This window comes from Coregonus clupeaformis, chromosome 15, assembly GCF_020615455.1.
Source record: "Coregonus clupeaformis isolate EN_2021a chromosome 15, ASM2061545v1, whole genome shotgun sequence".
NCBI classification, from domain to species: domain Eukaryota; kingdom Metazoa; phylum Chordata; class Actinopteri; order Salmoniformes; family Salmonidae; genus Coregonus; species Coregonus clupeaformis.
The window spans coordinates 66,036,036-66,063,279 of record NC_059206.1 but is presented as its reverse complement, the minus strand read 5'-3'; the positions used below and the strand labels follow the sequence as shown (position 1 = coordinate 66,063,279).

Here is a 27,244-nt window from a genome sequence, read left to right as displayed (position 1 = left end):
TTAATCGCATACCTTGTATTAATGCTTAGTTTTCTATTCATATTGAAAATACTGAAAGAATGTAATTTTAATGCAGACAATCATTCGCTGGTATGAGTTACATATTGAAGGGAAAAATAGAAAAAAACTGGGATTGTATAGTTTAGCCATTTGGGTCTCAAGAGTAATTGAAAATAGATGGCTCCACACACGCATGCCCAGGGAAGAGCAAACCCTTTGAATAGTGTAGAAGAACCATATTCAGGTTGAGTCAGCTCCATCAAAGACAATCACAGTCTCAATATCAACCCAACTAAATAAAACAAATAGCCATAATAACCTGATGGTTGACATCGAACTACAAATAGGAGACCGCCAACCCTAATATTACACATGATCGTATTTGTTACATAATTGCATTGCTTTTCTTCTCTTAACTGAAAGCTCCATCTAGTAATTGTTCCATATAGCGTACTCCCTTGTCTCTGCTACTTTGACATATTGTGCAACTGTTATGATAATCTCCCCATTTTGTCTTGAAGAGTCCTCAACTCTCCTCTCTATTTCACACTGATTTGAGTTGTAAAGTGGGGTCAGGAATGGACAAAACTGTCTGTCAATCAGAAATAAAAAAAGCACTTTCCTTCTCTAATTCCTTCTGAACGTTTGTTTAATAAAAGTGCCACATTAGCGAAGTCATCATCATACAAAGGATTGTGATAGAAACAGCATCATGAAAAAAAGATGAACAGAGCTTAGTCGAGTGAAATCTTAATGGCCTTATCATTACTAATCAGAAATGGGTAATACTATTATAACATTCACAAATAAACATTAAACCATTTATAAATAGTGTAATACTATTGAGTATTTCATTATTATTATTTGTAAACATTCATAGATGTATATAAGCAGTTATAAACATTTACAATGGTTTATTCATGAAAGTTGTTAAAGTGTAACCCAGAAATGTTACCGTTGAAGTACTGCAGTGCCCGCACAAGGAGCGCAATTTTACTTATTTTGCTATTCCAACGATTGTGGGATGCAAAGCACATTTTAGACGTTTAGATGAAGATGCCACTCAGATATCTGGAATCATGCTGATTTGGGGGAGGGGGGGACAGTACATATGACTAGACCAGGGATGGGCAACTGGTAGGCCCACGGACTAGTTTCAGTCGGGGTCTCAACTTACTGTTGAGAGTTAGAATAATAGAATACACTAGGTGCAAATTGGGGGGGGGGGGGATTGTGGGTACGCAGACCCACGAGCCACTGCATGATGAGTTCTGTTTTTCTGTGCCTCCACCCTCATCAAAGTTGCCCATCCCGGGCCTAAGCTTACTACTCCCTAGTGTAGCGTTGAAGTTGTTCCAGTGTAGAAGAGCTCAGCTTGTCTGTCATATATCCAGTGATGCTTAAAAAAAAAAAATGCTTGCTTGTGCGTTAGTGAGTGTTGATTGTACAGTCGTTTTGTATGGATGTCTTCACTTGTGGGCATACTATATATATATATTTTGTCATCTTAATATATACTTTGTACATGTAAATCAATGTTTGAGTGCATTTACAAATGGTTGGTGGGGGCCCTGCGCTTGAAAGTGGTGGACTACGCATCTCTATACCAACACTTCCAATCACTTTACCTTAAACAATTCAGAATTGCTTTCCTATTACTTCCCCGAGAGGAGAACAAATAAAATGGCTGACTACTAAACTGCTCTATCGCAACAATATCAAGCAGGTGACCTACCATTCTAACATACATCTGGACAGTGGACACCAATAAGACACATTTCTTAACATTGGGCAGCAGTTAGGATACCTCTGTATCCTATCCCATTGCAACACAGGGCTATAACATGTATTTTTCTGTTAATTTTCACTATGGGGTTATCATCCATGATGTGGATCTGAGAGGAGGGTGCCATTGCCAAAACCTTCTCGAAGCTTCATGGCAATTGTCGTTATAGATAGGCCTATCACGAGACTGACTATCAACAGATATCAATAGATTTAATGGTCAACACTGGCTAGCAAGTCTGAGCCAAACTGACCATGGCAGCACAATCTCACCACAAGCCCGTCTCACCTTTAAGACAACGGAATGGGCGAGGGAGAGAAACCAGGTATGCACAATCCTCAACCCATAGAAATAGAATTACCAATTATATTCCATTTCTATGCCCCAACATCCCCCATGAGATTAGTGTCCCAGTCTGCAGGACAGAGGGCCATCACTATCCTGCCAAACTGCACAGAAGATATAGAAAAAAATGAAAAAGTTCCTCCAATCTGGCAACCAATCTGTAGGTTTGATCCGCCGTGTTTGGGTAGCCTGGGAGGCTTCACTTCATTCTCAAGTCTTTTTTTCGACACTCGAAAGACGGCCCTAATGTTTCTGTCCATCCCAGTACGCAGGTTTGCAAAGCGCGGCAGAGTTCCGCGAGGGCGTCGGCGGAGTCACTCGTGGACATCCCAGATTTCAGAGAGCAGCGGCGGGAGCTTCTTGTCCTGGAGGCGCAGGGCGAAGACCTGCTCAGAGTGGACACTGCTGAGGGTGCGGAGGCTGACCAGCTTCATGAGCATGCGTGGAAACATCAGGTGATCCTAGAAGGAAGAGAGAGGTTAATTTAACCCCGCTCATCATTTAGGGTTGGGGGACCATTACATTTTGTATTTTTAAACCTAACATTTTCCTTTTACTTTCAATTATGATTTTCCCACCCATGACCTGAATTTCAATACATTTCCTGTACTGACTGGAATTGAAAATGGAATTCAACTCAACGCGGACTCAAGTGTGTATGTGACAACCGAAACATCCTCAAAACCTACACATGGCGGCTTGTGCAAGTTAAATCATATATAACTAGGGCACTCACGTTTGGTCTCTTTATCATGATGTAAGAACGTAGTGCGTCCACGTACGGCTGCTGCAGTCGCTCCACCAGTTCATGGTCTTGCACATTGGGCCGGTCTGGGGAACATACAAAAACAGCTTAACGTTTTATACTCAATACAATAGAATGCATTTATCTGTTGAATGTTACTTCCTACATATGGGCAAGGTCTCTGTAGTACCCAGATCAAGACGTTAATATTTTGATATCCCATAACTCTTTGCATAAATGCGGAAGAATTCTAAACAAAGGGACCAGCGAGGCGAGTGAAAATAACTTGGAGTGAATGGTAGCGGCACGGAAAGTTCACCATCAAAGTGGAAAATAAACATTCGTAGTGAATTCCTCAGCAAACACATGCAGTGCCTTCAGAAGGTATTCACACCCTTTTACTTTTTCCACATTTTGTTGTGTTACAGCCTGAATTTAAAATGGATTTCAATTTAGATTTATGTTTCGTGGAATTATGTTTTTCAAAATTCTTACAAATTAATTGAAAATGAAAAGCTGAAATGTCTTGTCAATAAGTATTCAACCCCTTTATGACAAGCCTAAATAAGTTCAGGAGTAAAACATTTTTGCTTAATTCACATAATAAGTTGCATGGTGTTTAACATGATTTTTGAATGACTACCTCGTCTCTGTACCACACACATACAGATACTATCTGTAAGGTCCCTCAGTCGAGCAGTGAATTTCAAACACAGATTCAACCACAAAGAAGGGCACCTATTGGTAGATGGGTAAAAATTAAAAAGCAGACATTTAATATCCCTTTGAGCATGGTGAAGTTATTAATTACACTTTGGATGGTGTAGCAATATCCCCAGCCACTACAAAGATACAGGCGACCTTCTTAACTCAGTTGCCGGAAGGGAAGGAAACCGCTCAGGGAATTCACCATGAGGCCAATGGGGTCTTGTTTTATTTTAGCGTAAAAATATATATTTCTAGCCCTTTTTCTCCCCAATTTCACGATATCCAAATTGGTAGTTAGTCTTGTCCCATCGCTGCAACTCCCGTACGGACTCGGGAGAGGCGAAGGTCGAGAGCCATGCGTCCTCCGAAACACGACCCTGCCAAGCCGCACTGCTTCTTGACACACTGCTCACTTAACCCACTGCTCACTTAACCCGGTAGCCAGCTGCACCAAATTTGGCAAATAAATTAACTTTTTATCCTGAATACAAAGAGTTATGTTTGGGGCAAATACAACACATAACCGAGTACCACTCTTCATATTTTCAAGCATGGTGGTGCCTGCATCATGTTATGGGTATGCTCGTCATCGGCAAGGGAGTTTTTTAGGATAAAAAGAAACCGAGCTAAGCATAGGCAAAATCCTAGAAGGAAACCTGGTTCAGTCTGCTTTCCAACAGACACTGGATGACAAATACACCTTTCAGCAGGACAATAACCTAAAACACAAGGCCAAATATACACTGGAGTTGCTTACCAAGATGACTGAATATTCCTGAGTGGCCTAGTTACAGTTTTGACTTAAATATGCTTGAAAATCTATGGCAAAACTTGAAAATGGCTGTCTAGCCATGATCAACAACCAACTTGACAGAGTTGAATAATTTTAAAAAGAATGTGCAAATATTGTACAATCCAGGTGTGCAAAGCTCTTACAGACTTACCCAGAAACACTCACAGCTGTAATCGCTGCCGAAGGTGATTCTAACATATATTGACTCAGGAGTGTGAATACTTATGTAAATGTTTTTAATTTTTCAATAAATGTGCAACAATTTCAATAAACTTGTTTTCACTTTGTCATTATGTGGGTATTATGTGTAGATGGGTGAGAAAAATAATCTATTCAGTCCATTCTGAATTCAGGCTATAACAAAATTTGAAATAGGTCAAAGGGTATGAATACTTTCTGAAGGCATATCATTAACTTTTTTACTGTCATTCTATTTATTAAGACGTTTTTCAAAACATCTACAGCCACCGTATCACTTAATTTCCTGACCCCGGTCATATTTTCACTGCAAACCCTGTAGAATCTTTAAAACAGCGCTGTTCTCATGAAATTGTTTGTTTTTTGGAAGCTTCCGCATATGATTACTAGAAATCGATATTGCAAAGACAATATTAAATATCAGTATCGGCCCAGAATATCCACGTCAATGAATCCCCTAATGATTACGTCGATGTCCAGACCTTTGTAATAAAGGGACCTTGCATATGGGCTCTGTTCCACACTAGCATACCACTTGACCTCTGACCTGCAGAGAAGATGTTGATGGCGATGAGCAGAGCGTACTCCGCCTCGTCCAGGTGCAGGTCGTTCATGCCCTTGGAGAACTCAAAGATGGGGTTGATAAACTCCAACTGCAGCCCTGAGGGGGATGAGAGAGAAGGAGAGGGAGAGGGAAATACAGACCGAGATGGATACAAATATGGGTTAAAGGTAAGAGGTCAATATCTCTACAGAGTATGGCAGGGGTTCCCAACCTAGGGGTTGCGCCAAAGTTTCCTGGAGGGGGCGCAGGACCTTCCTTGATTTGAGGGGTAAAAAAATATATGATATATGTAAAATGTCAGAGGAAGACACGACTGATGCACATGGAGATATCTTTGGTTTGTCTCCATGACATTCAGAAGCTGAGCTACGACCTTCTAAAGTCAGAGTCAAAGAAATTGAAGTAATCTTATGTGTGTGACTGTCGCTTTCAATTGATCTATTCACTTTTTGTAAAAGAGAACATGTATAATTATATTGAGTGTTCATATAAATTATAATAATAAAACATTTGGTAGCGGAATAACATTTGGGGAAATCGGGTAGACTTAATTTTCCTTATCCATTATTATTAATAATAATAATAATAATAATATCATCATCAAATAGCCTACCTAAAAGATGTCATGAATCTTGTTAAACTACATAGAATTGCAGGAAATGTGCTTCAAAACAACATAATTTATGTTAAAAAGGGGGCCCTGAGGAAAAAAGGTTGGGAGCCCCTGGAGTGCGGAAACAGAACAAGAGGGAGTTGAAGGCGAGTAGCTTGTTTTTGACTGATTGCAGCTTGAAATGTGGATCATGAACATCTCAGACAAACAAAAGATGATACTGTACCTGCTTTGGCAAAATCCTCCTTGTTATAACTGAAGTCCTTCAGGAACGTGATGCTCTCAATGGCAGGGTTATATCGCCGCGATGTCTCCAGCAGCATGATCTGCAGAAAAACAAGGCACATCTCAGTGACATCCTGCAAAGTAGATAATCTACTTGACATATTGAGACATGTGTTCCTGAAAACCAACATAATGATACCTAATGATATAGAGCCAGATGATTCCCCCCCTCCCAGTGGTCTTGACTATAAGTGTTTTTTTTTTTTTTTTTTTTAAATAGGCGAAAGACAATATCAAGCCGGCATTTGTTATTACTGTAGTTACCACTTTAACAAACCTGTATGAGAATATGAGGGGAAAGAAGGTAAACGGTGAGGAGAAAACGATGACTCACCTCAATAGTTGAGGTCTTCAGCAGGGCAATCTGGTCCTCTCTGGTGAGCTCCAGGAAGCCAGGCAGCTGCTTGGCAAAGTCTACTATCTCCTGGACCGACATGATGGCCAGCTCGGTGAAGTGGGCAAAGCGCTGCTGTCTCACCTCCCTGTTCTGAGGGTCCTGACTCTGGGGCCACGGCTAGAAATTAAATGGAGACAAAGACATCAATAGATTAATTAATGAACAAATTATTCAATTCATCAATAAAAAAATAAAAACACCTAATGCAATGCAGAGATTTCACCATGTACTCAGAGCTGCTAAACTACCAAAAATTATCTGGATGACAAACAGTTCATTTGGCCAAAATTCAACAGTAACAATATTTTGTGCAGTATTCTTGGCTAACATGTCTTTGAACATGCACAATTTTTACAAAACCCCTCCACAATGCAGAAATGTTGTATTCCACCTCCATATCAAGATGAAGATTTCATACCCATCCTTACATTAGTGCAACTGTCAATAAATCCAAACTGTTTAAGATATCTAAACATGGCATATATGTTAGTAGGGTTGGGACATTCAGAGACAATCACCGTGACTTTGGGCCGGTCGATGAACGAGCGCTTGTTGCACTGCTTCTGCATGGACACCAGCTTCTCGATCATCTCCAGCTGCTCGGGCGCCAGCGGGACCACCTCCGGCACCAGGGTGGGGGTCACCACGGCAGACGTGCGCGCATTCTCTTCCTCGTTCTTCTTCATCTTCTTCCCTCGGATCTGCTCCTCTGAGAGAACACCTGGGAACGCCGGGAACACAATCAGCACAGTAATGAAAAGTTGGAAAAAGACAGATACTCCCATAGTTTGGGAGGTCAATTTAAATTATGTACGTCAGCTTTTTAGAGATCTTGCCAAGCCATCTCCAATCAGTATCTCTACATTTAAAATGTGTGTATCTTTTACAGATTTTTAGCACAACCCCTACATTTCCCGACAGATCTAAGGAAAAGGTCCAAAAAAGCACAGGTACTTTTGAAGATAAAGGTGTATATAAAAAAAACAAGATGGCTGCCACAGGGAACTGTAGCTCAACCATAAAGAGACAACTCACATTGCTCCAGCATGCCCGCCTCACGGCATTTGCGCAGCCGGCACTGCTGGCACTTGCGGCGCATGTACATATCCATCTCACAGCGGCCGTTGTTCTTGCACGAGTACTGGGCGCTCTTTATGACACTGCGGCGGAAGAAGCCCTTGCAGCCCTCGCAGCTCAGCACGTTGTAGTGGAAGCCCGAAGCCTTGTCCCCGCACACGCTGCACACCTCGTTCCCCAGCATCTTGGGGGCTGGACCCTTCTTCCTCTTCACCGGCTTGCCCTCTGTGGAAATATATAAAATGTATGTACTGGCAATATATGATATGCAAATATCAGAGAAAACAGTAACAAGATTCAACAACAGACATACACTGAACAAGTTCCACAGACATGTGACTGACATAAATTGAATAATGTGTCCCTGAACAAAGGGGGGGGGGGCACTAGCTGCATTAAGTACTGCAGTGCATCTCCTCCTCATGGACTGCACCAGATTTGCCAGTTCTTGATGTGAGATGTTACCCCACTCTTCTACCAAGGCACCTGCATGTTCCCGGACATTTCTGGGGGGAATGGCCCTAGCCCTCACCCTCCGATCCAACAGGTCCCAGACGTGATCAATGGGATTGAGATCTGTGCTCTTCGCTGGCCATGGCAGAACACTGACATTCCTGTCTTGCAGGAAATCACGCACAGAACGAGCAGTATGGCTGGTGGCATTGTCATGCTGGAGGGTGATGTCAGGATGAGCCTGCAGGAAGGGTACCACATGAGGGAGGAGGATGTCTTCCCTGTAACACACAGCGTTGAGATTGCCTGCAATGACAACAAGCTCAGTCCGATGATGCTGTGACACACCGCCCCAGACCATGACGGACCCTCCACCTCGATCCCGCTCCAGAGTACAGGCCTCGGTGTAATGCTCATTCCTTCGACGATAAACGCAAATCCGACCATTACCCCTGGTGAGACAAAACCGCGACTCATCAGTGAAGACCACTTTTTGCCAGTCCTGTCTGGTCCAGCGATGGTAGGTTTGTGCCCATAGGCGACGTTGTTGCCGGTGATGTCTGGTGAGGACCTGCCTTACAACAGGCCTACAAGCCCTCAGTCCAGCCTCTCTCAGCCTATTGCGGACAGTCTGATGGAGGGATTGTGCGTTCCTGGTGTAACTCGGGCAGTTGTTGTTGCCATCCTGTACCTGTCCCGCAGGTGTGATGTTCGGATGTACCGATCCTGTGCAGGTGTCTCCCTGTAGCGCTGTCTTAGGCGTCTCACAGTACGGACATTTCAATTTATTGCCCTGGCCACATCTGCAGTCCTCATGCCTCCTTGCAGCATGCCTAAAGCACGTTCACGCAGATGAGCAGGGACCCCGGGCATCTTTCTTTTGGTGTTTTTCAGAGTCAGTAGAAAGGCCTCTTTAGTGTCCTAAGTTTTCATAACTGTGACCTTAATTGCCTACCATCTGTAAGCTGTTAGTGTCTTAACGACCGTTCCACAGGTGCATGTTCATTAATTGTTTATGGTTCATTGAACAAGCATGGGAAACAGTGTTTAAACCCTTTACAATGAAATCTGTGAAGTTATTTGGATTTTTACGAATCATCTTTGAAAGACAGGGTCCTGAAAAAGGGACATTTCTTTTTCTGCTGAGTTTATATGGAACTATCTGGGAAAATATAGGCATGAACACTAAAATATATAAGATGAGACTCTTTGTCGAAAATAAACAACGGAATAGCCTGACACTTGGACCAGTCTGACTGGTTTGATGACATCACTGAACACACAGATGCCAGGTCTCCCTCACAAAATAGGTCTCTTGACCTCAATGGAACTTTCTGGATAAATAAAGGTTAAATCAATCTGAAATACAAAAACATGCGCACCTGTGTTGGCAGGCATGTCGCCGGCGGAGTCGGCCTTGATGTCGCTGGGCTCCATGGGCAGCGGGCTGCTCTTCTCAGCTAGTGAGGAAGGCCCTTTCTGGGGGGGGCTGGAAAACCCTGCATGGTGGGGCGGTTCCAGGGGGAGGAGGTTGCCCTCATGCTTCATTTCTGCACTGCTGCGGTCGTTACCACTGCCGAGGCAGTCCAGCTGCAGCTCTGGGGCCCCGTCGAACACCTCACCTGCGATACAGAAACACACATTGTAGGGTGTCCAATCAAAAATGGATATTTTGACCAATGGGTAAAATAATATGTTCATTGTGTAGATCAGTGGTTCTCAACTGGTTTTGCCTCAGGACTACAATTTAACCAGGTTGTCTCAGTCATAACCCAATACTCACATCAGAATTTTTTTTTGCCAAAATACAATCTGGAAAACTATTTTTTTTATGCTATATTGATAGTAAATGTAGCAATTATATGACAAGGGAACAACCTTCCCACCTCTTTCATTGTCAATAATAAAATTGCCCATATTCTTGATGAATGTTAATAAACTCACTGGTTTGAGACCACAAAAATCTACCAAATATAGCACTGCTAATAGCTCTATATTGAAAATACTGTGATTGAAAAATTGTTCAGAGATTAAAAATTAAAACATTTACATTTAAATGTGTCATTCATCTTATCCAGAGCGATTTACAGTAGTGAGTTAATACATTTTCATACTTTCTTTTCTAATGTAAATTCATTATTCTACATACCTGGTTTAAGTCGTTTAAGTTCAGACTGGAGTATTATTTTATTTTACCCGCGACCCCATCAAAACCTCCAGTTGAGAATCGCTGGTGTAGATAATCCTCTAAGAAAACCAACGGTCCAAACCGCATGTCCCTATCATAATCTGTTCAAAATGTACTCAAGTTGGGCACAAACCCCGACAGCTAGGCTGGATTCTGTGCAAGAATTAAGGCTACTGGCTACCTGACAGGCTCACTTTCCTGTTGAACGTGTTATCTTTCTTCTCAATTCCACAGGACATAAAACAATATAGCGGTAAGATGGATATCAATTTTGAGGCATGTCATGTAGTATTTTCATATTTTAGTATACGCTTTTCATATTAATTCAAAATTCCTGTTATTTTTCAAATATTTCTTAGAAAAACACACATGTCTGAAATGTCAACCGAGCACTGAGCGTATACCAAGCTTTTTATTTTCAAATCCTTTTACATTTAATTCTGCTCGTGTCATGCCAATTTAGCTTTTTGCGACCCACGGAAACAACTTTGAACACAACCACAAAATGTTAAATCCTTAAAAGTTGTTACGGGAAACCTGCACAGCTATGTCAACAGAGCCCGGTGCTTATTATCGGATGTATTACGTTACGAAATCTGACTTTTTGGATATTATGTTAAAATGTATTTTATAACACAAGAAAACATTTCACCCACTATGGTCAGAATGGGTAGACAACCTACACATTGAGACGTTAGACCACTTCACTGTCACTTGCTGTGGCTTTACTTTTGAAATCATACATGGCCACATCACCTTTCACATAGGACACTCAGTTCTAATATTAAAGTCACAAGATTGTGAGACGTTCACTTTTAGGCCTAAATGTGCCCTGACTACATGCAACAATTCCACCTGAAAACAGTCCTAAATGTCAATGATATAGGCCTATCTGTAGTAGTAAAGGAATACAATTATAATTTTTTAACACAACTTGAAGCTATGAAGTAGTTGTTTTACTGTGGATCGGCTGGTAACGCTATGTTCTGCAACAGATGGGTTTTGGATTATGACAAGGTAAGAAAGTAATAATACTAAGCTATTTCATTTCTTGAAACATTTAATATTTTCAATACATGACTAAGCCAGTTCAAGTTCTTAAATCTGTATTCTTAGAAAAATGTATCTAAAATTGTCGCTTAAATTATTGAACTCTGTAGTGTATTATGTGGCGTGACCTACAATGTCAGTGCTCCCAATCAGTGTAATGACAAGTGGGGTGGACTGAGACCCCAGTTGATGAATGGGAGTTAATGTCAATCCACATCAACAGTACAAGGACAAGTACCCAGTCAGATCATGACTAAAACATGGGGCTCTTACCATGACCAACATCTGTGATATCAGTCGCAGACAGTGTGGACATCTTCTGCACAGCAGCTTGTCATTACGAAATCAATTTGCACCTGGGGGTAATAAAATAATAATATAACTATAATATGAGAGCCAGTAGAGCATACTTGAAATAAAGGAAAATGTCATAAAGAAGTGAAAAAGTAGAAAGCGTGCGAGATCAAGTGCGCCTATACGTGTGGTCTCAATTAAATAGCCTGTAGACTAGGCTATATGGGCGGAGAAGCACAGTGCACTTGTCTTTAACTTCCTAAATATGATAGGCTATAGTTTAGACTCCAACACCGACTGGAAATACATTTTACTCTGCTTGAAAATCATCCAGTTCACATTTTAGTCATTTAAGCAGATGCTATTATCAAAGGCTCAGAGAGGTTCACCTTGTAGGCTCTGGGATTTGAACCAGCAACTTTTCAGTTACTGTCCCAACTCTAACCGCTAGGCTACCTGCCACCACCAGTTATGCAAAACGTAGCTCAAGTCAAGTAAGTGTCCACTCTCCTATATTTCGCCCCAACTCCACTCTCTTTCAAACTATATCTACCCTACTGGCTGATATAGCCCAATAATACCGCTAGTCTAATATAAAAATGGGCCACGTAAGAATCTCTGGTATTTTAACCTAATATATCTATGGCTATTTTTGCTTAATTTAAATTTTGACTAGGGTGGCAAAATTGCTGGGACCGGGGCGGCAAACCGAGCTGCGTCACATACACCAACAAAAAAATGAATTGCGGTCGGGTTTTCACCCTTTATTCGGTACAGGCTTCCTTCTTTTCACTCTGTCATTTAGGTTAGTATTGTGGTGTAAGTACAATGCTGTCGATCAGTTTTCTCCTATCGCAGCCATTAAACTCTGTAATGTTTAAAGTCACCATTGGCCTCGTGGTGAAATCCCTGAGCGGTTTCCTTCCTCTCCAGTGGTGTAAAGTACTTAAGTAAAAATACTTTAAAGTACTACTTAAGTCGTTTTTGGGGGCATCTGTACTTTACTATTTATATTTGTCAACTTTTACTTCACTACATTCCTAAAGAAAATAATGTACTTTTTACTCTATACATTTTCCCTGACACCCAAAAGTACTCTTCACATTTTGAATGCTTAGCAAGACAGAAAAATGGTCTAATTCACACTTATCAAGAGAACATCCCTGGTCATCCCTACTGCCTCTGATCTGACTGACTCACTAAACACATGCTTCATTTGTAAATTATGTCTGAGTGTTGGAGCGTGCCCCTGGCTATCCGTATTTTATTTATTTTTTTACTAGAAAATGGTGCCGTCTAGTTTGCTTACTAAGGAATTTGAAATGATTTATACTTTTACTTTTGATACTTAAGTATATTTAAAATCAAATACTTTAAGACTTTTACTCAAGTAGTATTTTACTGGTTGACTCACTTTTACTTGAGTAATTTTCTATTAAAAGGTATCTTTACTTTTACTCAAGTATGACAATTTGGTACTTTTTCCACCACTGTTCCTCTCCGACATCTGAGTTAGGAAGTATCTTTATAGTGACAGGGTGTATTGATATACCATCCAAAGTGGAATTAATAACTTCACCATGCTCAAAGGGATATTCTTACATTTTTACCCATCTACCAATAGGTACCCTCCATTGTGAGGCATTAGAAAACCTTCCTGGTCTTTGTGGTTGAAATTCACTGCTCGACTGAAGGACCTTATAGACAATTGTATGTCTTTAAAAAATCATAGCACACAGAGTGAGTCCATGCGACTTAATATAACAAAAGAGTTGAATACTGGACTCAAGACATTTCAGCTTTTCATTTATTTGTAAGAATGTCTAAAAACATAATTCCACATTATGGGTTATTGGGTGTAGGCCAGTGACAAACTCTCAACTTAATCCATTTTAAATTCAGGCTGTAACAACATTTGGAAAAGGTCTAGGGGTATGAATACCTTCTGAAGGCACTGTAGTTGAAATTGTCGGCCCGTCCCCTGGCATAAATTTCCATGTCCACAAACGTTTTTTTGGTCCTTAAATTAGCCTTAATTTGGCCCAAACCTAGACGTCCATTAATTGGTTCAGATTTGGTCCGGTCCAAATCTGAACCAATCATGGACTTCTAGGTTTCAAAAGTTTGGACAGTACAGTAAGAGTATAGTACAGTTAAGAAAAGTAGAGTACTTCACAGTACTACAATACTTTCCTTTACGATAGAGTATAGTTCAGAACAGTACAGTAGAATAGAGTGGAGTAGAGTTTAGTACACAGTAGATCACAATAGAGTTGAGCAGGGGTCGCGTTAGAGTTCAGAAATCTACATTTTGAAAACACAGACCTTCAAAACAAATCTGCGTTTTAAACCATTTCACCTGCATTTATATTGAAAGTCAGTGTTTTTCTGCTTCAATAGAGTGATCAGGGGCGTGCAACTATAGTTTTCCTTCACAGAAAATACATTAGTGCAACACATTCGGCAGAAAATAGCTTCATTTTCATCAGAAGACAACAGATGTGCAACGCTAGTTATAGCAGCCACACAAGTAAATGAGCTTACAATGAAAAAGCAAGGTATTTTTTGCAAAAACTATGCATTGCCTTCAGATTTCTAATGTTTATCATAGAAAGAATGTAGCCAGCTACATTAACAAATGTTTTGCTTGAAGTTAATCTTGCATATTCCCGGAGAAAAGTAGGCTACACTGAGAAAAGTAGCTACACATCATTCAGAGTGTTGTCTGCTGATATAATGCCCATTTGTGAATCCTCATCCGAGTGGAGAAGTGCAACTTTAATACAAAATTAGTGCTTACAATATGTAGCATTTTAGATCTGCCTTTACAAAATCCAGCAAGATATTTCCTATGCGGTAAGAGAAATTGTGTGAAAAATGCATTAACGTGACCCGTTGAGTACACAATAATGTACTGTACTATACTTTACTGTACTTGACTATACTCTGAGCTATAGTGTGCTGTACTTTGATGTCCAAACTTCTGCAATAGACGTCTATGATTGGTTCAGATTTGGTCCGGTCCAAAACAACCAAATTTGGTCTTGTTTGGTGGCGGAGTTTAGAATAATAACCAAATCTGATGTATTGAATTGTCCATGTGGTCTATATTAAAGGGCAGTTACTTTAATATAACAGGCTTTAAAATATCAAAGGGATGTGAAATGTACTCTGTGGAAAGATTGATTGATACCCATTGATTCTTGAAGAACATAACTTATAAATGCCTCATGAGCTTAGTTCAACTGTCCCCATCAGGACCCCAAATAAGCTTGCTTTACTCCAATGTTTGTAAACAACGTAAGTGTAAACAAACCGTATTTGGGGGGGGGGGGGATCAATAGTTACTTATCAGGATATTATTTGAGATATATCGGATAATTTTGACAATATTATTTTTCCACTAGTTGGCTGTACCTGCGACAAAACGCCAGTATATTTCCTACATCAGCTTTGTTAAAACGTGATCAACTAAGAAAACAGCAGGGCGGCAGGTGGCCTAGATTAAGAGCGTTGGGCAAGTAACCGAAAGGTCGCTGGTTTGAATCCCCGAGCAGATAAGGTCCAAAATCTGTCTATGTGCCCTTGAACAAGGCAACCCTAATTGCTCCAGTAAATCGCTCTGGATAAGAGCATCTGCTAAATTACTATAATGTAAAACACTTTTAGCTGATTGCCGTCTGCCCCATCTTCAGGTATTGACATTGATTCAACTAAACCATTTTGGCAAATGTAGGAATAATAAAACATTTACAAAATTAAACAGACTTACTTAGCATAGACCTGTTATTCGTTTGAGCGGCACAAGTGTATTGCATGTCAGTAACTTGTCAGTGTGTTTAGGAGATTGACCAGCGAGACAGTTGCAACATACCTTTGAAGTAATGTCTTGTTATGATCTATCCATCTTGCCCATGTGAGACTGAAACCTCATTCAATGTGGCTGCTACCCTGACATTGACAGACAAACAGCTTTAAGGACAGGCCTGTTTGTGTTCCACTCAAAAGAAAAATACTAAATCCCTCTGTCCTCGGTCTCGTGGAAGTTTTACGACTCAATAATATCTTGAGAGAGAGAAGCAAACCCTTCTGCTAGCACATATCCTGTGGGAGACAGAGAGAAAGAGAGAGGGAGGAAAGGGAGGGAGGCAGGCAGGGTCAAAACGGGAACACAGGCGAGGTAACTATCGGTCATTTGCATGGCTCTGAAATCCCCATAGGGCCTTGTGCTGCTCAAGTCTTTTCCTCTTGGAGTGTGTGTCTAACCAGCCACTTCTCACAACACACAAAAAAAGGGGCCTTCTCAAAGTCTACAACATAAAGTAGGCTAGGTAACAGAGAACTAACAAATCACAAGTTAAGGTGTAACAGTACACTATTTGTACCGAACCATTCGGTACGGGGACCTCAGGTCTGTCCACACTGTGAACCCGAATTAATACAGAACAAAAAGATGTACACAATTAAAACACTAGTAGGCCTATAGGCTATGCCTCCAGTAAATCTGGTGAAAATAAAAAATGTCAGGCTATTCCGTTAAAACAACGCACGTTGTAATAAAAATTATACTCTTAATTGGCGCATTTGAAACTGTGCTTTTGTGAGGCGCAGCAAGGAACTAGTTTAAATCTCCAGTTTGGGAATATTAGGTCTTCCCAGATTACAACAGCGATGGACAGAGTGGATAAAAGGTTAACAGTATGTTGCCACGCTCAATGAGAATAGCCTATGCAGCTGACAACTCAAATATGTTGACACATTTCAGGGCTCTACAGTGCGACCATTTTACTCACATTTCAATTCAATAAAAATGTTCAATGGTCTACCAGCTAAATTGCAGTGGTCTAAAGGGATAGGTCAAGGAGTATACCTGGCGCTGACGAAGATGGCGGCCTCGTGACTAGCTCTACAAGCATTTCGCTACACCCTGCTAAACACGTGTATGTGACAAATAAAATTTGATTTATATTTCTATAATTGAAATGACACCCACCTTGAATTCAAGAGCATGTCTCAACCAATGGCAGGCACAACACAAAAACCTCAGACGTAAAGTAGAGTCTAAGCTTCAACATAAGTGAATATATTTATGCGTTTTTAGATCATTGAAAAATTTCAATTTGAACAATTATAAGCAGGTTTCAGAGATGAGCATGCATGTTTCGGTAATGAGTGTTGCATAGTTTGCCATTGAAAAACTGTACTGAGCTCTACTAGAGATTCAGCAACCCAATAAACTGTGTCATGACTTGCATAATACTAAAATCCCTGATCTTAACGCAATTTACTAAAACATCCCTTATTTTAGCATAGGTACTGTAATTCTGTTTATGTATTTTCAAAAGTGACTTTAAAAAACTATTTCTCCAAGCTCTTTACAGAAGGGTAATATTGGTGTATTAGTAAGTGGATGTGTGTGGTTCTAAGGTATTTTAAATGTATTTCTAAATTGAATGTGTTCCTATGGGCAAATGGCATAACATGATATGCCTATAAAGTATCTAAATATGCAGGATATGGACCAAAAACTGTCTTGGTATATCAAACAGTATAGGTAAGTGCAAAAACAGGTACAAATGTCAAAATGGGAGAAATACTCCTTTAAGTTGCGGCGTTGCTCTTTGCTGAAACAAACTCCAGATTGTGGCTTTAGGTAAATTAAAATGGGGTTTATACACCCATATTTCTTGACAACCCCTACTTAAATAAAATAACTAAAGTTTTGCACAAAAATATTAATATATAAAAAATAAATAAAGATACAATAGGTGTAAGCAGTGTCCCTAGTAAATAGTTAAAAGTTAACAGCACAGCACACCCATTGACTGTACATTAGAATTATCATTACCGAAATTAAAGTTCTCATTACCAAAACGGACCTAAAAATTATGTAGTAATGAGACATTTGTGTTTGGGTAATGAGAGACCCTTAGCTCAATCTACAAGTAATAGGAGACCGCCATTATGAGTCAGCAAACAATTGACCACATCACTAAAGTTTCATGCCTCCATGTTGGTAAGGTGCTTCTAAGTTTTTCCCCAATTTGAGCTTTTTAGTCATTTCGGTAATGAGTCAAGTGTCGTAAAGTTTTTTTTTTTTTTTTTTACGATATCCTCATTCTGAAGGCATATCATTGAAGAAATTAAATGAATTTGTGCTCAACTAAAGGACTACTCTTCTGGATGATGCATCATTGGTGAATAAAAATGTATATAAAAGTAAGTTTCTACAGGAACTTCTAAAAGTGTTATGTTAATGAGAAACATGTCCACAGTGTTTACGTCATAAATATTATAGTTTCATTTAAACTTCAACTAGTATACAATTATGATTTATGGCCAAACTACAGCAACAGTGTTTTATTCAAATAAGTTAGGTTTTTCTAAATTAACATTTTATAAAATGACCTGAGAATTTAATACAGACGCACTTTGGTAATGAGACTTTGGGGTGAAATTTAAAAAAAAATTATAATAAAGACACTGTGCCATAAACTAGGCATCTTAGTTTTCATTTACATTAGTCATTTAGCAGACGCTCTTATCCAGAGCGACTTACAGTTAGTGAGTGCATACATTTTCATACTGGCCCCCCGTGAGAATCGAACCCACACCCCTGGCGTTGCAAGCGCCATGCTCTACCAACAAGAGAATGATAGTTGACTGTTGCAGATGCATAATGGTTTTCTAACTCAATTTGCTATGCCATGGTTAAAGCTGGTTTCATGAGAATCACCCAGTTGTTCAAAATTCTTGAAGAACCACAGCTATGCTAGATGCCGCATGAGCTTAGTACAACCGTCTTACCATGATAACTAGGGCTAGGAATTGCCAGGGACCTAACGTTATGATATTAACAAGAACCGTCGGTGCCGATGCGATATGTATTGCTATTCTCACAATTCTAGATGCATTGTGATTAGATACTACGATTTAATGTTCCAAACATATTGCTCACTATATGTCTGCTGCTGAGAGACCGAGCATGAGAAAATTCATTTAGATCAGTCATGGAAGTAAAAGTCCTGAAAACATGTTGGCTCACCGTTTAAAAAGATGGAGAACAAGCTATAGGATGAAAAATACGAGAGTTTTGACGCAAGTACAGCCGACTAGCGCTAGCTAACGCTACCTAGCAAAAACTAAAAACACATTTTTACAACTCGATTCTTGGGAGTCAAATTATCAATATAATATTGTCCAAAATAATAGTGATATGTAACTATCTATTTTTTTTCCCCCATCACTATTGACAACCCCAAATAAATAGGCTTTAGATGTTTTACTCCATTGTTTGTAAACAAGCTTAAAAATAAGTTTAAAACTAGCTTTTTGATATCATGGAGTGTCAGTCGTATCCATAGCACCATCTATGAATGTGAGAGAGATTAGGCCTACATTTCTCCAGGCCCATTTCTAAGTTATGGCAAAACAAGTGGCTGGGCTGCCGTTTCGATGAAAAACTAAGGAAGGATTGTTCCTTTAAAATACTTTTTGCCTATTCAAATGTACTGGTCAATGTACTGTGTCCTAGGCTAACAATAATTTCCACTTTAGAGGACAGGAAAGCTGCAGCTGGTTTGAAAGCTTGAGTTGACTGGGTGAATGAGGATCTTTGGGCTGTGGGCCACTGACCTAAAGTAACCTCACTCCCTCGCTCATTCCAAGTCCAATGTTCTGTAGAGCTTATCAGGTACCTTTGTCCAGGGAATGGGTGCCACTGTTCTCAAAGACTGGTGGAATTTAAATCATAGGAGGCATTCACAATAAATAAATACAATTTAAAGGGGATATCTGCGTTTTCTACATCAATTTTTTTACTTTTAAATTCATGATATACACCCATTGATTCCTGAAGAGGCCTAATTCAAAAACCTTACTTAAAAATATCATTTTGGTCATAAATAGATTTCATGAATTTCTTTCCATGGCTAGAGGGACATTCAGGAAATTAGGAATATGCCCTTTAACCTATTTTGTTCTGTACTTTATTCTAAGCCTGTCATGAGAGCTATAGGGAAGGATCCCCTCATTTGTAAACATAGAATTGTTACTCAACAATGGTGAAGATACCATACAAAGCTTTAAGAAAAAAACAAATGTTGCTTATGCCCAAGTTTCAGTACCTCCTTTGATGGTGAGCATGCATGTGAGAATTTGTGTGTGTACGTACAATCTCACAGTGAAAGGCAGCAGAAGACTGAGTTCCATCACAGTAGAACATCTTGTGCCAGTAAGCAAATTGGGTGTCAATTGATTTTTCTCCTGAATGTCACAACATCAGCGGATGTAACTCTACTGGTTAAGCAAAAAGTCTTCCATACTCAGCACCAAAAACAGTGTGTGAAATGAAGATACAGTAACATTAGCAGATTGACCATCCAGAATCACACTTCAGGGAATTGTGGGTACAGTACTAGTATGAGTTCTAGTCATTCTATTTCTATGAGTTTGGCCTCTATTGACGCACTAAGGACAGAAAAGTCACCTCAAACTAATTTCCCACACACAGGTAGAATTGGACATGGACACAATTACTAGCTATGCTATCTAGTAACGGGCTAATGTGATGCTCCATTAGTCATTACAGGATAGGTACTGTTTGGCATAACACCGCACATTTTTACCAACCACAACGATGCCATCTTCATTCGAGTTGGCCAAACATGTACAGTGCATTTGGAAAATATTCAGACTCCTTCCCTTTTCCCACTTTGTTACATTACAGCCTTATTCTAAAACAGATTTTTTTTTTTAAAGCAATCTACACATAATGATAATGATTTGGAAAGGCACACACCTGTCTATATAAGGTCCCACAGTTGACAGTGCATGTCAGAGCAAAAACCAAGCCATAAGGTTGAAGGAATTGTCCGTAGAGCTCCGAGACAGGATTGTGTCGAGGCACCAAAACATTTCTGCAGCATTGAAGGTCCCCAAGAACACAGTGGCCTCCATCATTCTTAAATGGAAGAAGTTTGGAACCACCAAGACTCTTCCTAGAGGTGGACGCCCGGCCAAACTGATGACTTTGTCAACCACTTTGAAAAGAAGGTTGACGACATCCGATCCTCGTTTGTTAAGTCTAATGACACTGCTGGTCCTGCTCACACTGCCCTACCCTATGCTTTGACTTCTTTCTCCCTCTCTCTCCAGATAAAATCTTGCGACTAGTGACTGCAGGCCGCCCAACAACTGCCCGCTTGACCCCATCCCCTCCTCTCTTCTCCAGACCATCTCCGGTGACCTTCTCCCCTACCTCACCTCGCTGATCAACTCATCCTTGACCGCTGGCCATGTCCCTTCCGTCTTCAAGAGAGCGCGAGAGTTGCACCCCTTCTCAAAAAAACCAACACTCGATCCCCACTGATGTCAACAACTACAGACCAGTATCCCTTCTTTCTTTTCTTTCCAAAACTATTGAGCGTGCCGTCTTTAGCCAACTCTCTTGCTATCTCTCTCAGAATGACCTTCTTGATCCAAACCAGTCAGGTTTCAGGACTGGTCATTCAACTGAGACTGCTCTTCTCTGTGTCACGGAGGCTCTCCTCACTACTAAAGCTAACTCTCTCTCCTCTGCTCTTGTCCTTCTAGACCTGTCTGCTGCCTTTGATACAGTGAACCATCAGATCCTCCTCTCCACCCTCTCCGAGCTGGGCATCTCCGGCGCGGCTCACTCCTGGATTGCGTCCTACCTGACCGGTCGCTCCTACCAAGTGGCGTGGCGAGAAGCTGTCTCCGCACCACGTGCTCTCACCACTGGTGTCCCCCAGGGCTCAGTTCTAGGCCCTCTCCTTTTCTCCCCTATACACCAAGTCACTTGGCTCTGTCATATCCTCACATGGCCTCTCCTATCATTGCTACGCTGACGATACACAACTAATCTTCTCCCTTTCCCCCTTCTGATAACCAGGTGGCGAATCGATCTCTGCATGTCTGGCCGACATATCAGTATGGATGACGGATCACCACCTCAAGCTGAACCCTGGCAAGACGGAGCTGCTCTTCCTCCCGGGAAGGAACTGCCCGTTCCATGATCTCGCCATCACGGTTGACAACTCCGTGTGTCCTCCTCCCAGAGTGCGAAGAGCCTTGGCGTGACCCTGGACAACACCCTGTCGTTCTCACGCTAACATCAAGGCGGTGACCCGATCCTGCAGGTTCATGCTCTACAACATTCGGAGAGTACGACCCTGCCTTACAGGAAGCGGCACAGGTCCTAATCCAGGCACTTGTCATCTCCCGTCTGGATTACTTGCACGCTACGCTGTTGGCTGGGCTCCCTGCCTGTGCCATTAAACCCCTACAACTCATCCAGAATGCCGCAGCCGTCTGGTGTTCAACCTTCCCAAGTTCTCTCACGTCACCCCCTCCTCACGCACACTCCACTGGCTTCCAGTGAAGCTCGCATCCGTTACAAGACCATGGTGCTTGCCTATGGAGCAGTGAGGCAGCACCTCCGTACCTTCAGGCTCTGATCAGTCCCTACACCCAGGCGAGGGCATTGCTTCATCCACCTCTGGCCTGCTGGCTCCCCCTTCCTCTCTTGGGAAGCATAGTTCCCGCTCAGCCCAGTCAAAGCTGTTCGCTGCTCTGGCACCCCAATGGTGGAACAAGCTCCATCACGACGCCAGGACAGCGGAGTCACTCACCACCTTCCGGAGACATTTGAAACCCCACCTCTTTAAGGAACACCTGGGATAGGATAAAGTAATCCTTCCTACCCCCAAAAAAAAAAGTATAATTGTAAAGTGGTTATCCCACTGGCTAAAGGGTGAATGCACCAATTTGTAGTCGCTCTGGATAAGAGCGTCTGCTAAATGACGTAAATGTGCCCTTGAGCAAGGCACTTAACCCTAATTGCTCCTGTAAGTCGCTCTGGATAAGAGCGTCTGCTAAATGACTAAAATGTAAATGTAAATGAAGTGCCTTGGTCAGGGAAGTGACCAAGAACCCGATGGTCACTGACAGAGCTCCAGAGTTCCTCTGTGGAGATGGCAGAACCTTCCAGAAGGACAACCATCTCTGCAGCACTCCACCAATCAGGCCTTTATGGTAGAGTGGCCAGACGGAAGCCACTCCTCAGTAAAAGGCACATGACAGCCCGCTTGGAGTTTGCCAAAAGGCACGTAAAGGACTCTAAGACCATGAGAAACAAGATTCTCTGGTCTGATGAAACCAAGATTTAACTCTTTGGCCTGTCTCCCGAGTGGCGCAGTGGTCTAAGGTACTGCAGTGCTAGCTGTGCCACTAGAGATCCTGGTTCGAATCCAGGCTCTGTCGTAGCCGGCCGCGACCGGGAGACCCATGGGGCGGCGCACAATTGGCCCAGCGTCGTCCAGGGTAGGGGAGGGAATGGCCGGCAGGGATGTAGCTCAGTAGAGCATGGCGTTTGCAACGCCAGGGTTGTGGGTTCGATTCCCACAGGGGGCCAGTATAAAAAAAGAATGTATGCACTCACTAACTGTAAGTCGCTCTGGATAAGAGCGTCTGCTAAATTACTTAAATGTCAAATGTAAATGAATGCCAAGCGTCACGTCTGGAGGAAACCTAGCATCATACTGTGGGGATGTTTTTCAGTGGCAGGGACTGGGAGACTAGTCAGGTTTGAGGGAAAGATGAACGGAGCAAAGTACAGAGAGATCGTTGATGAAAATCTGCTCAGGACCTCAGACTGGGGGCGAAGGTTCACCTTCCAACAGGACAACGACCCTAAACACACAGCCAAGACAACACAGGAGTGGCTTCGGGACAAGTCTCAATGTCCTTGAGTGGCCCAGCCAGAGCCCGGACTTGAACCCGATCTAACATCTCTGGAGAGACCTGAAAATAGCTGTGCAGCGACGCTTCCCATCCAACCTGACAGAGATTGAGAGAATCTGCAGAGAAGAATGGGAGAAACTCCCCAAAGCTTCATACTCAAGAAGACTCAAGGCTGTAATCGCTGCCAAAGGTGCTTCAACAAAGTACTGAGCAAAGGGTCTGAATACTTAAAATGTGATCCAATTATTTTTTTTTTTATCCATTTGCAACATTTTCTAAAAAACCTGTTTTGATTTGTCATTATGGGGTATTGTGTGTAGATTGATGAGGGGGGGGGAAATGTAATCCATTTTAGAATAAGGCTGTAACTTCAATTGTGGAAAAAGTCAAGGGGTCTGAATACTTTTCTAAAATCTCAGTGTCCATTTGCAGGTTATTGGTTTGAATTTAGAAAATGCTCCGTTATTTTAAAAAATCAGTTTTCCTTCATGAAGTAATCCAACAATGTGTACGCCACCATCTTGTCTTTTCAAATATTCTCACATGATCGAGACAGGTGAGTGTCATAATGACATACTGCACTTTGGGGTGGACCCACTGGAGTGTATGGTTGATGAAACAGTGAAGCATGTGTTGATGTATTGTTCTAAGTACCGGTATGTGGAAGAGAGGGAAAGATTGACGTGTAGGGTTATTGAGGTTGGACAGGGATGGAAGGGATTTGGGGAATGGGGGAGGCTTTGTTAGAAGTTAGTAGGGCTCTTATTTTCTTAGTAATACAGGATTAGATAAGAGGGTTTAGTTTCTCTTAATGTTTCTTTATTCATTTAGTCTGTAAACTGTGATTGACTACACACTCAAGTACAGTAGGTGGCGGCATGCACCTCTAACATTTGTTTGCAGACCACCATAATCTTATAGAAGAAGGGGTGGACACCTGTCTCAATCAATGAGAGAAAATGAAGATGGCAGCGTACACATTGTTGGATTACTTCATGGAGCAAAACATTTATTTTAATAACAGAGCATTTTCTAAATTCAAACGAACCACCTGCAACTAGACAGACATTTTAGAAGATACATGTTTGGCCGAATCGAGAACGAAGATAGTGTCGCCAAGTTAAGGTTGATAGAAAATTCTCTGTGCTACGCCAAACAGTACCTATCCTGTAACGGCTAATGGAACATCACAACATTGTTAGGCCGTTACAATCTGCTAGCTATGTATCACAATCACATTGAACAGCCATGATCAAAAACACACCTAATGTCATAAGTAAAAATTCTGAGGAGTCTGAGTTGAGCACGGGCTTCATTAGTCACCATCATCTTGAGTTCCAATTTAGCACGGGGCTGCAGGGTAGACCAGCGGTTAAGAGCATTGGGCCAGAGATTCGATAGATTGCTTGTTTGAATCCCTGAGCCGACTAGGTGAAAAATCAGCCAATGTGCCCTTGAGCAAGGCACTTAACCCCAATTGCTCCTGTAAATCGCTCTGGATAAGATTGTCTACTAAATTACTAAAATGTACATATATAATTGTGCCTAGTTAGTTAGTTAGTTAACTTGTTACGTGACAACACTGTCACTGTCCAGCTATTTAAGTTATGTTGCAATCTTATCTATGGCAAGATCCCAACTTGTTATTTCGCAATCAAGTCATCATGGCCATTGGGGTAGCTAACTGCTAGCAAACTAGATAGTTTTCTGATGACATCACTGATGTTGACATTAGTTAGCTAGCTTACTACGTAGCGTTATCTAGGTAACTACTAACGTAGTAGCTAGCTAAATTGTTAGCAAGTTGTTTAACGCAACAAGCTAGGCACATAACTTTATAAACACTTCACATTTTAGCTGTTAGGCATCGCTTTAGCTATGGTCTTCTGTGCCTCGTAAGCTGTTTTTCTATAACTAGTTAACGTTAATTAGAAAAGAGCTAACTAGCTAACGTTAGCTCTACCTGTAAACTTATACAGGCAGGCTTAGCACGCTAACGTTAGCTAAGGCTCAAGGGCTAACTCTGGCTGGTGGTGGATTCTAGCTGCCAGGTTCGTCAGCTAGCTATTCCAGTAGACAGAAGAAGAAAAAGACAACTGTATAATGTCCAAACTGGCATCTCAAGAAGACAAACTATCCCACGCAACACAAAAAGTCAGATTTGATGGCTTGCCTGAGTTTGTAACCGATAGTTACCCCGTTTCGTAGCGACTAGCCAGACAGAGCCCACGAAGTCCTCCTGCTGCACGGTCGGTGTAGTCAATCATGTGACTTGAGCAGGAAAAGGTAGAGCTAGGCCTAAATACATTTCAGCCGAAGCCACAAAGATTTGTCAGTGTTAACATACATAGCTAGACACAACTAAAAGGGATACATTATTGCAAAAGACACATATTTAACTGCACCACCCCCGGCCTTGTCCAAAACTGATCTGATCGATTGCACATGACGTCACGACGACAATTAGTAAACTCGCTCCATTTTGATGAAGGGTGCAATGTATGCTGCGTTCAAAACAACTGTGAATTCGGAAAAATACGAGGTCAAATCATGACCTCAGTGATCTTCAAGTTTTGAACGCGGCAGTATTTCCGGAAAATGTGGGCACTTCAGCAAACGATTTCAGCCATTTTTTATTTTATTAATTTAACCTTTATTTAATCAGGGAGTCATACTGAGACCAATGTCTATTTTACAGATGAGCCCTGGATTACAGAAATTACAGAAAATACACATCAAAATATAAATACGAAATGCAAGCAGAAAGAAAACACAGTCATAAAGAATGTATTTCCATGTTTTCTCTTGCTGCTTTTGGCATAAAGAAAACACGGTCATAAAGAATGTATTTCCATGTTTTCTCTTGCTGCTTTTGATTTGGAATGGAAGTTAGAATAGATTTTGGAAGGTGGTTTGGAACCATGCTCATCCTCCAGGCAGCGATAAGGAGCATTGCTTTGGCTACCGAAAGCCATAGAATAAGAATAAACCATATCATTTCCGGTAGGTGGTGCACAGGAAAGGAAACAAAGATAATTTATTATATTGACAAGATAGTCGAGTGACCGGTCTAACAATGGAAATACATGACCTCAAACATGGAAGGCAGAAGGGAGGAGGAGCGTGTGAACAACAGGCACAACTCCAATATAAAGTCGGTTTGGCGAAATGCCACGTGCGTCCACCTAGATCAGTGCAATCGTAACAACCTAACCATTACGAAACTTATATTTGAACAAATTGGCAATTACATTTTTTGTTGACCAAATTCGACACTCTAATGGCCCTTTCCTCGCTGCCTGGTCTTATTTTCGTAGACAGATTTTGGGCAGAGTAAACCTTCTTGCTTCTCCTCTTCCTGTCTGAAGAAAAACAAACAGGAGTAAAAGGGAAGGTGGTTCCTTGGTGGACTGAAGGAAGATTGATGCGCGTCACATGAAAACAAACAAGTCTGACTTCAGTGTTTGAGGGTCTACATAACAAAGAAATCAGTACAATTGATCATATTGGACGTGGGGGAAATTGGAAGTGTACGGGGAGTCGGAGGAGAAATGTCGTCCCTAGACAAGGCAAGAACTAGATGTATGTCAGGAGAAGTGCAGTACTACCATAAGGAGAGTTATACTTGGAATACGGAGGAGGAATGGAGGGGAAAATAGAGGCAGAAGAGGTCTAAGAGAGAGTGTCACGATGTCCACCGAGGCTGCCCCTCCTTGTTCGGGCAGGCTTCGGCGTTCGTCGTCACCGGAGTACTAGCTACTGCCGATCTCATTCTCATCACTCCACTTGTCATGTCTTGTCAATCACACACACCTGGTGCTCATTCCCCTAATTAGTATGTGTATAAGTGTTCCCTCTGTTCCCCTTGTCTTTGTAAGTGAGTGTTTATTGTGAGAGTATGTTAGCGCTGTTGAGCTACGCAACATTGTATTTATACCAAGGTGGATGTTTTCCCCTTGAGCTTGTTCCTTTTGACGTGTTTGA

At 41.5% G+C, this 27,244-nt stretch overlaps 1 protein-coding gene across 8 annotated transcripts; it reads right to left on the bottom strand.

Moving 5' to 3' along the window:
• Nucleotides 1-1,223: 1,223 nt before the first annotated feature.
• On the bottom strand, nt 1,224-25,785 carry LOC121573295 (oxysterols receptor LXR-alpha-like). 8 transcript variants are annotated; one of them, XM_041885151.2, is made up of 11 exons: nt 25,457-25,785; nt 15,372-15,601; nt 11,477-11,559; nt 9,348-9,587; nt 7,471-7,737; nt 6,948-7,156; nt 6,373-6,552; nt 5,980-6,079; nt 5,108-5,236; nt 2,868-2,962; nt 1,224-2,592 (listed from the first exon to the last, which is right to left on the bottom strand). In XM_041885151.2, exons 3-11 carry the CDS (start codon nt 11,517-11,519, stop codon nt 2,446-2,448), a joined length of 1,410 nt encoding a protein of 469 aa, XP_041741085.1. In that variant the 5' UTR covers nt 11,520-11,559; nt 15,372-15,601; nt 25,457-25,785; the 3' UTR covers nt 1,224-2,445. The 8 variants fall into 8 exon arrangements, with proteins under 8 accessions (XP_041741085.1, XP_041741089.1, XP_041741090.1 ...); XM_041885155.2 differs by having other exon boundaries at nt 6,954-7,156; nt 25,457-25,784; XM_041885156.2 differs by having other exon boundaries at nt 5,123-5,236; nt 25,457-25,783.
• Nucleotides 25,786-27,244: the final 1,459 nt, after the last annotated feature.

Coding starts and splice junctions, on each gene's coding strand:
- LOC121573295 (XM_041885153.2), bottom strand. CDS start 11,519: ATGTCCACACTGTCTGCGACTGATATCACAGATGTTGGTCATG. Junction 7,157..7,470: donor GGCGGGCATGCTGGAGCAAT/GTGAGTTGTCTC, acceptor CGGCGTTCCCAG/GTGTTCTCTCAGAGGAGCAG. Junction 5,237..5,979: donor GGAGGATTTTGCCAAAGCAG/GTACAGTATCAT, acceptor CATCCCCCTCAG/GGCTGCAGTTGGAGTTTATC.